Source organism: Crinia signifera, chromosome 2 (genome assembly GCF_055691185.1).
Source record: "Crinia signifera chromosome 2, ASM5569118v1, whole genome shotgun sequence".
Taxonomy (NCBI): domain Eukaryota; kingdom Metazoa; phylum Chordata; class Amphibia; order Anura; family Myobatrachidae; genus Crinia; species Crinia signifera.
In genome coordinates this window covers 347368299-347379800 of record NC_139218.1, presented here as the reverse complement: position 1 = coordinate 347379800, position 11502 = coordinate 347368299, and the positions used below count along the sequence as shown (strand labels likewise).

Sequence of the window (11502 nt, the reverse complement as noted above, 5' to 3'; positions counted from 1 at the left end):
TTTCACTCCGCCCTAGTGTATACATTGCTGCCATAAAAAATATTAATTGGTGACCAGTATTGGCATGTTCCAGCAATGTATATATTACTGCATTTAAAATAACATATGTGCCCATTGGTTCCAGTAATAAATATATATATATATATATATATATATATATATATTATATATAGTATGGGAATAATGGGCGTCACTCCGGGACTTGGTGAAGAAAAGGTGAAAATTTATTTCTCTTTGCGGACCGCAAAGAGAAATAAATTTTCACCTTTTCTTCACCAAGTCCCGGAGTGACGCCCATTATTCCCATACTGTATTGGTGGTGAGTGTACCACAAGGGAAGGCACCCGGGCACAGGAATTTGACAAGAGGCGGGGAGTGCCGGACATTTCACTGCTATATATTTTATATATATATATATATATATATATATATATATATATTACTGGCTTATTAATAACTTTGGTGCCCAGTGGTGCCAGTAATATATACATTGCTGGCATGTGCCAGCAATGTATATATTACTGCATTATTTTTATATATATATATATATATATATATATATATATATATATATATATATATATATATATACACTGCATTATAAATATCATTCGTGGCCAGTGGTGCTATTAATAAATACATTGCTGGCATTTGCCAGCAATGTATATATTACTGGCTTATGTGTCATTGGTGCCCAGTGGTATAGTAATATATACATTGCTGGCATGTGCCAGCAATGTATATATTACTGCCTTAAAACAAATTCATTGGTGCCCAGTGGTGCAGTAATATATACATTGCTGGCATGTGCCTCCTGGAGAGGGTCATGTTGAGAAGTATACTAAAGATTTATTGGGTGTGGTATAGCACGCCGACAGTCAGGATTCCGACAGTCATTAGCCCAACGTCAGAATCCCGACTGCCGGGACTCAGACAACGGGGCGAGCGCAACGAAGCCCCTTGTGGGCTCACTGCGCTCGCCACACTGCTGGAACTGTTGCTCGCTATGCTCGCCACCTATTATATTCTCCCTCTATGGGGGTCATGGACCCCCCACGAGCGAGAGTAGCCACAGTCCATCTGTTGGGGTTTTAACAGTCGGGATTACAACATCTGTGTAATGACTGCTACTCTGACTACCCCGACTTATATCTCTTCACTTATCTCAAAATATATCCCAACCCGACCTCTCCGCTCTGCACAATATCTGCGTCTCTCATCCACACTCATTACTCGCTCCCACTTACACTTGCAGGATTTTTGTCGCGCAGCATCCACCTTATGGAATGCCCTTCCACGCACAATAAGACTCTCCTCTAACCTCCAAACTTTCAAGCGTTCCCTGAAAACTCACCTCTTCAGGCAAGCCTCTCATATTCAGGACCCCCACACAACCTCCAGTAGCATTCTTATCTAATTGTATCCCATCAGGACTGTCTAGTAATCTGGTGGGACTGCCATGCTATGGAATTCTATCCTTATGTATCCCTCCTATTATCCCTATAGACTGTAAGCTTGCGAGCAGGGCCCTCCTACCTCCATGTCGGTTTGTATCTACGCAGATTGTTTAATCACTCTTGCTCAATGGAATATGCTGCGCTATATAAGAAACTGTAAATAAATAAAAATAAATAATGACTGTCGGATTTCAGACTATCGGTCAGTCATCCGGCACCCGATTTATCTGTCCAATCTATCTGGTGGGAACAAAAATTGGGTAAAGTCTGGTAGTAATCATCAATCATTTGGTCTCAAATGCTGAAAAACAGAAAAATCATTATAAGTAATAGGTCTGATAAATCAAATGGATTTAACAATTTTTCAGAATGACCATTGTCTTTTTTTCCAGTGTTTGGGAGCAAATGGTTTACTCTCTATTGCTCCCATATTGTACATTATCAGATTTTTGTTCCCTCCATACAGATTGGACAAATTTTTAGGTGTGTATACATACCTCCCAACATCTGCGCATCACTTTTGCGAGGCCACGCCCCCATTTTGCAGCTGTGGGGGCATGGCCCAGCAGCTCTGTATGCTGCTGGCCAGCCTCCAGCCCCTCTGCTTGCTGGAATAGACGCTGTGTGCATGCGCACAGCGTCTATTCTCCGGGTGACAGGGCGGACTCCCAACTGCCCCACCCTCCGCCACAGGATACTGCTGGCCCCAGGCAGGATGCGGGAACATCCCCAAGAACTGCGACGTTACTGTGGAAAGTGGGACAGTTGGGAGGTATGTGTATATTCCCAGATCATCTTCATCTAATAATAATAATAATCTTTCTCAAATCCATGCACAGTACACAGGAAAGTGTGAATGCAAGCATTGGGAGGTATTTTTGGCATCATACCAATGATTTATAGGGAGTGCAAAGACGTAGGCGAGTGTGATGACAGCTCCAACCTCGATCAGTCTGATTCTATTCCACTGGCTGAGTAGGTTCTGGGTTACTGCACAAACTGGAAAAATCATTAGATGGTGAGTGAGTTGTGTATGGATTAGCTGCTGTGCAACAAGATGTGATATTTTCACAAGCAATTCAGAGATTTGCAGCTGTGCGGGTCTTCACTCTGGTGGGGGATGCGGCTATCTGATCGCGGGGCTCTGCAATTTCGGAGAGCAGTGATCAGGTCTGAATAACCCCCTTCCTAGTGTCAGGCCTCCACAAGGTGGACGCTGGACATAAGAGTGGCATATCAATGGAGAAGGAGACCATCAAATCACCATTTGGTGGTTCCACTGATGATTGATGGGATGTTGCCCATAGCAACCAATCAGATTGTATCTATTATCTTCTAGAAGGCGCTAAATAAATAAGAAGTAGAATCTGATTGGTTCCTATGGGCAACATCCAACCTCTAAGAGTGGTGTGGGGGGGGGGGGGCGGTGCACTCTAGCGTGAGTGATGTGGAAGGAGTTGGGTACAGGAGACAGTAAGTGATGGTAGGAGGGTGTGTACTGGGGAAGGTCAAAGGTAGACTGTTTTAAAAATAAGGGAGGAACGAGAGTGAGTAAAAAGGGGTTTAACAGGCGATACCGATGTAATGCTCCAGTTTGGGGTCAAGTATTTTCTTCCTGGTAGAGGGTGGGTCACACTGAGAGCAACAAATTGTGTCAGCTCTAGAACAGATGCATTAATGCACCAGTCGGGAGGTGTCTGTCCCCGCCCCTGCCCTACTTTAAACACCTATTTTGACAAACTCCCTTGGCACTCAAAGGGTTAACAAATAATAATCACATGTATGTGGTACAGGAGAGTGTACTGCAAGGTAGTTGTTCCTCTTACACGCCCAATGAAACTATTCAATTGCTGCTCCAGTCCGGCGTGATCAGCTGTTGGCGGCAAGCTGAAATGTGCGAAAAGTTCCCCTCTAGAGCTCTCACACAGGACATTTCGCCATTAGAGCGATAACCAGCATCAGTTGAATATTGACACACAATGGACACTGTTGATGATGTCATACCCCAACCCCCAGCAGTACCACTGGTGTCATGTGAGTACATGGCCATGGAGCGATATCAGCCTCAGTTCTTTTTTAACATGGATAGTTTTTATTAAGAATATATATATATATATATTTAAAAGGGGACGGGTACAAAAAAAAAAAAAAAAGGGGTGTGGAGAGAAGGGAACATCCACAATATATTTAATATATTGAGACCGTATAATACAAAAGCTGCATAGAAACACAATTGCCATATGGAAAAACAAACAGTCATACAACATGGGTAAATACGCAATATCGAGGAAAGCAAAAAGAGAACAACTATATAAATCACAGAGGGGGAAATTTACTAAAATGGGAGTTCTATTTCACATGGGATGTTGCTATGGGCAACCAATCAGAATCTACTACTTATTTATTTAGCACCATCTAGAAGAGAATAGATAGTAATAGTTGCCCATAGCAATATCACATGTGAAATAGAACTCACTAGTAAAATAGAAAGGTACTTGTTTAGTTTCACGGCGGCACTTCCCAGCAGATCCCATCGTATGCACATTTCGCATGCGATTTGCATATGATGCAATCTACTGGGAAGTGCCGCCGTGAAATGCGATTTAGCACCCCCCCCCCCACTATCCACGTCAGAATAGAGGTGAAGAAATTAATACGAGTGTTGTCAACAGAAATTGTGAACGTAACAAATGACGTTAAAACTTGTTAGAATGAAAAAGCTATGACCTATAAATTGTGCAAATACATTTAATGACATTAAAAGCAACAATAATAAAACTATAAAATTACTTATAAAACAACAGAAGCGTACAAAAATAAATACAGATGTGTCCTCATACATCTAGCCCTAATGTGGCACACAGGGGAAGATGCCAGGTGCGAGTGAGCCCGGAGTCAATGCCTGGCGCAGCATGCAAATGGATGGGTTCTCTAACGGCGAAAAATCCTTTGATGGTCGCCGACCATCGAATGATTTTTTTCAGCCACTTGCAGATAAAAGTCAGTCTGAGCTGACTGTTATCTGGGCCGGAGATGGCTGAGTGCTGACTTCCTGTGACATCAGCCGCCCACCCAGTGCAGGCTTTGACACGCCTGCATCCACATGGGGATGCCCAGTGCTTTTGTGGGTGCACCCACTGTTTTTGTGGGCACACCTAGGAAATGCTGGGCGTCCCTATGCTCCAGCCTCCTGTCCGCATTGCTGTGTGCGAACGCCTTGGCGACTGTGATAGTCGCCGAAGGCGTTCGCATTGCGGCCCTGCACATGCGTATATTCGCCTATACGCATTCTCAGAGCTGCAACATCGGCCCCCGGCGTATCAGAGTCAACGTGCATCAGGCCCTTTGTATGCATATTCACGTGTCATATCAAGACACACAGATATACATGTGTTACATGAAATTAATCATCCCAGTCTCCTGGTGCCTCCCAGTGGCATCACCTTGTGAGTAAGAAAAGAAGCCTAAAATACAAGCAATGTTAGCAGAGGGGGCTGGCGTGCCAAAAGGGTCTGTTTGGTCCAATTACAGCAATGATGTATAAGGACACACCTGTAGTTGAATAACAACTATTAATGTGCCGTGTGCACCGCTTGAGGTAGACCCACTCTTATGCTGAGCTCAGGGGTCGATTCAGACCCGCCCAAATTTGGGGCGGTGCTGACCTGTTTGCTAGGCTGCGAGTTTAAGCAGTCTTTTAAACAGGTCTGAATAAGGCCCTCAGTGTGAGGACTCCCTGGAACTGTAATCACAGTCAGTGAGGTGAATGGCTGGGGAGGCACTGGTTGGTAAATATGTGTTGTGTATCGGAGTATACCTACCACGACCGCACATTACTGGTCATGGTCACATGGTGACTGGGTACCTAGGAAGCTGGATGACAGTAGTGGAGATGAAGGACAGGACGGCTCTACGGAATGCCCGGATGTTACTATCATAGACTTAAGTACAAGGTTGACCTCCCTCTGCTGCACTTCCACCACTGACATCATTCTCTCCTGTTCTTGGAGGAGACTGTCTACCTTTTCCTCCAAACAGCTGTAAGAGAGATGGGGCTTACACCACTGCTTCAAGCCGAGGCAGCCTGCAAAATGATAAAAAACATGAGTCAATTACTTATTTATGTATAGGGCCTTCAGAATGAATCATCCCCCCCCCCCCGCACACACTTGACATAGGGACAGTGCACACCAAAGGCGCACTACAAAAATTTACACTGTAATGCCCATTACACATAATGCCATATACCGTAATGCCCATTAAACATCATGCTATATAACATAAAGCCCATTACACATAATGCCACATACCGTATAATGCCACACACCATAATGCCCATTACACATAATGCCACACACCATAATGCCACACAATGTAATGCCTATTAAACATAATGCCACACAATGTAATGCCTATTAAACATAATGCCATACACCGTAATGCCCATTAAACATCATGCTATACAACATAATGCCCTTTACACATAATGCCACCCACCGTAATACCCATTACACATAATGCCACCCACCGTAATACCCATTACACATAATGCCACCCACCATAATACCCATTATAAATTATACCACACAACGTAATGCCTACTACACATTATACTACACACCATAATGCCTACTACATATCATGTCACATAAGTGAAGCTAACCTACATGCTCGTTGCCAGGGGTTACATGCTTCTTGCGAGGGGTTTCATTCTCATTGTCAGGGGGGATTATTGCTTGTTTTCAGGGGGAGTTACATGCTCATTGCTAGGGGGAGTTACTTGCTCATTGTCAGGGGGAGGGGTTGCATGCTCATTGCCAAGGAGGCTTGCATGTTAGTTGACATGGGGACTTGAATGCTAGTTGTCAAGGGAACTGCAGGCTGGCTGCCGGAGAGGGTACTTACATGCTCATTGCCCAGGGAGTTCCCAACAGTGCGCTACACTCCTCTCTTCTATGTCCGGCGGCAGCCTCCAACCCCCATTAGGCCGCATGCACATTCTGTCTGCGGCATCCCCTCCAAATGGCCGCCGCTTTGGAGGCGACAAACAGTCCTCCACTCATTTGGTGATTTTTATCACTTGGTGGGGATATAAGGTAAGAATGTTTGTAATGTATATGCCTGATGAAAATGCTCAAGTAAATAGCTGTCTTTTTTTCTGAAGCTAAATGCTGCACTGGATATGGTAGTAAGTGGATTGTGGGGGCACCGCTGTCTTTATGCTGTAAACTGGGAGTGCTGGGCCATTGGAGTTTTGTATATGTCTATCTATCTATCTATCTATCTATTGATATATACACACGCATATATACCAATAATTGAGTATAACACTAATACATTTGTATGAAGCAGTAAAATTAAAAAAAATTCCATGGCACCAGTAGTTAAGTCACAAATATAATTAGACTCAAACATACCCAACCATTTGATTAAAATCACTGATTTTTGTGCAAAAATATGCAGGGGATTGCCAGATTAATGTAATATTAGTAAAACTGTCTTCATGACATTCCAACATTGGTCTCTACCTTGTCTGATGCATATAAACAAGGCTATATTCCCCAAACAATTATATTACAAGGGGATTGAGGTATTTATACCATTTAGATGACAGATCTTTATGATACTCACCGACTCTCTCAGCATATGAAGGTGTGGCTGTCTCCTGTGACGTTTCAGTCTGCGGTAATCTTGGCTTTGGTTGTGAAGTTGGCGGCGGAAATCTTCTAGATAGAGATGTTGATAATATTCCTACAATAGAAACACATTTCTGAGAACAAGGCTGAGCTATGGATTGTGGACATTTGTAACACTACTTTACCTGGCACCTCCTCATCCTCCATGACGATGGGGCAAGACTTGGCTGGCTTTGAGGGTTGGGCTGTGGATTTTGAAAAATGCATTGAATATACTAAAATATAATATACACACCTTGTTTGACTTATTTAAAGAAAAGAAAGTTTTAAATTTGGCACAAAATACATGTGGATGGTGGTCCTGTCACACATTACGTTACATACAGTAGATGTCCCTGCAGAGGTGGCCCAAGAACTTTCATCCCTACAACCCAGATCATGGACCAACATCATGTCTATCTCTGCAAACATTTATGCCAGCATTGGAACTATGCAATAGGGAAGAATGATTCACAAGTATATTGGACATGTTCAGCAACAACAGACATTACGAGGCACTTCAGGTAGGACAATAGCAGACAATAGTTTCTCATAGTCAAGATACTTTATTGTCAAAGGGGACCTTACACCCAAAACTCTTTGTCCACTTTGCGTTTACCCTGTGTTTCTGGTCACTAAACATTTTCTGCAGGGTTCAATTTCACTTTACATATTCTTAGCAGAATTAACTGCATCCACAACCCACTTCCAAATATGACTTTTGGAAAGCTCAAAACAATAACACACTTTTGCAGAGCACCAGTTTGATATTTGAATATTAACTACTATTAACAATAAACTTACAATATTATATAAATAAAGTATCACTTAATTACATTGACTGTGTGCTTGTGCACTAGCATTTAGTCCTCTATGAACTTCCATCTTGGCATGACATTTGGGAGATCTAGAAAAATGGAACACTGATTGGAACACACAGAACAATGGCACATTGATATATGGAAGATCTAGAACAATCGCACACTGACATATGGAAGACGCAGAATAATGGCACACTGATATACGGAATACCCAGAAAAATGGCACACTGACATATGGAATACCCTGAACAAGATACACAGACATATGGAATACCCTGAACAAGGGACACTGACATATACGGAATACCCAGAACAAGGGACAACTGACATATGGAATACCCAGAACAATGGCACATTGCTATATGGATGATCTAGAACAATGATACACTGGCATATGGAACACCCAGAACAATGGCACACTGACATATGGAAGAGCCAGGACAATGGCACATTGACATATGGAAGAGCCAGAACAAGGGTACACTGACATATGGAAGACCCAGACAATGGCACAATGACATATGGTAACCCCAGAACAATGATCCACAGACATATGGAAGAGCCAGAAAAAGGGACACTGACATATGAAATACCCAGAACAATGGCACACTGACATATGGAAGAGCCAGAACAATGGCACAATGACATACGAAAGATCCAGAACAATGGCACACTGACATACTGAAGAGCCAGAACAATGGCGCATTGACATACGGAAGACCCAGAACAATGGCACACTGAAATACGGAAGACCCAGAACAATGGCACACTAATATATACGGAAGACCCAGAACAATGGCACACTGATATACGGAAGACCCAGAACAATGGCACACAGACATATGGAATATTCAGAACAATGACACACTGACATATGGAAGAGCCAGAACAATAGCACACTGACATATGGAAGAGCCAGAACAAGGGTACACTGACATATGGAAGACCCAGACAATGGCACACTGACATATGGAATACCAGAACAATGATACGCAGACATATGAAGAGCCAGAAAAAGGGACACTGACATATGGAATACCCAGAACAATGGCACACTGACATATGGAATACCCAGAACAATGACACACTGACATATGGAAGAGCCAGGACAATGGCACACTGACATATGGAATACCCAGAACAAGGGTACACTGACATATGGAAGACCCAGACAATGGCACACTGACATATGGTAACCCCAGAACAATGATCCACAGACATATGGAAGAGCCAGGACAATGGCACACTGACATATGGAATACCCAGAAAAAGGGACACTGACATATGGAAGACCCAGACAATGGCACACTGACATATGGTAACCCCAGAACAATGATCCACAGACATATGGAAGAGCCAGAAAAAGGGACACTGACATATGAAATACCCAGAACAATGGCACACTGACATATGGAAGAGCCAGAACAATGGCACAATGACATACGAAAGATCCAGAACAATGACACACTGACATACTGAAGAGCCAGGACAATGGCACATTGACATATGGAAGAACCAGAACAAGGGTACACTGACATATGGAAGACCCAGACAATGGCACACTGACATATGGTAACCCCAGAACAATGATCCACAGACATATGGAAGAGCCAGAAAAAGGGACACTGACATATGAAATACCCAGAACAATGGCACACTGACATATGGAAGAGCCAGAACAATGGCACAATGACATACGAAAGATCCAGAACAATGACACACTGACATACTGAAGAGCCAGAACAATGGCGCATTGACATACGGAAGACCCAGAACAATGGCACACTGAAATACGGAAGACCCAGAACAATGGCACACTAATATATACGGAAGACCCAGAACAATGGCACACTGATATACGGAAGACCCAGAACAATGGCACACAGACATATGGAATATTCAGAACAATGACACACTGACATATGGAAGAGCCAGAACAATAGCACACTGACATATGGAAGAGCCAGAACAAGGGTACACTGACATATGGAAGACCCAGACAATGGCACACTGACATATGGAATACCAGAACAATGATACGCAGACATATGGAAGAGCCAGAAAAAGGGACACTGACATATGGAATACCCAGAACAATGACACACTGACATATGGAAGAGCCAGGACAATGGCACACTGACATATGGAATACCCAGAACAAGGGTACACTGACATATGGAAGACCCAGACAATGGCACACTGACATATGGTAACCCCAGAACAATGATCCACAGACATATGGAAGAGCCAGGACAATGGCACACTGACATATGGAATACCCAGAAAAAGGGACACTGACATATGGAAGACCCAGACAATGGCACACTGACATATGGTAACCCCAGAACAATGATCCACAGACATATGGAAGAGCCAGAAATAGGGACACTGACATATGAAATACCCAGAACAATGGCACACTGACATATGGAAGAGCCAGAACAATGGCACAATGACATACGAAAGATCCAGAACAATGACACACTGACATACTGAAGAGCCAGGACAATGGCACATTGACATATGGAAGAACCAGAACAAGGGTACACTGACATATGGAAGACCCAGACAATGGCACACTGACATATGGTAACCCCAGAACAATGATCCACAGACATATGGAAGAGCCAGGACAATGGCACACTGACATATGGAATACTTAGAAAAAGGGACACTGACATATGGAAGGCCCAGACAATGGCACACTGACATATGGTAACCCCAGAACAATGATCCACAGACATATGGAAGAGCCAGAAAAAGGGACACTGACATATGAAATACCCAGAACAATGGCACACTGACATATGGAAGAGCCAGAACAATGGCACAATGACATACGAAAGATCCAGAACAATGACACACTGACATACTGAAGAGCCAGGACAATGGCACATTGACATATGGAAGAACCAGAACAAGGGTACACTGACATATGAAAGACCCAGACAATGGCACACTGACATATGGTAACCCCAGAACAATGATCCACAGACATATGGAAGAGCCAGGACAATGGCACACTGACATATGGAATACTTAGAAAAAGGGACACTGACATATGGAAGACCCAGACAATAGCACAATGACATACGAAAGATCCAGAACAATGGCACACTGACATACTGAAGAGCCAGAACAATGGCGCATTGACTTACGGAAGACCCAAAACAATGGCACACTGATATACGGAAGACCCAGAACAATGGCACACTGATATACGGAAGACCCAGAACAATGGCACACTGATATACGGAAGACCCAGAACAATGGTACACAGACATATGGAATATTCAGAACAATGACACACTGACATATGGAAGAGCCAGAACAATAGCACACTGACATCTGGAAGAGCCAGAACAAGGGTACACTGACATATGGAATACCAGAACAATGATACGCAGACATATGGAAGACCCAGACAATGGCACACTGACATATGGTAACCCCAGAACAATGATCCACAGACATATGGAAGAGCCAGGACAATGGCACACTGACATATGGAATACTTAGAAAAAGGGACACTGACATATGGGATACCCA

General features: G+C 43.3%; 1 protein-coding gene across 6 annotated transcripts in view; it reads right to left on the bottom strand.

Moving 5' to 3' along the window:
* Nucleotides 1-3627: 3627 nt before the first annotated feature.
* Nucleotides 3628-11502, bottom strand: part of LOC146057879 (uncharacterized) — a 72957-nt gene continuing 65082 nt past the window's right edge. The window contains exons 17-19 of one of the 6 annotated variants that reach the window (XM_083169677.1): nt 7279-7338; nt 7089-7208; nt 3628-5541 (exon numbers count right to left, since the gene is read on the bottom strand). In XM_083169677.1, the coding sequence (XP_083025803.1) occupies nt 5291-5541; nt 7089-7208; nt 7279-7338 (431 nt within the window). In that variant the 3' untranslated portion in view covers nt 3628-5290. Of the gene's footprint in view, nt 5542-6405; nt 6537-7088; nt 7209-7278; nt 7339-7968; nt 8040-11502 lie in introns of those variants that run through there. The other 5 variants (XM_083169679.1, XM_083169680.1, XM_083169678.1 and 2 more) reach the window with 5 other exon arrangements.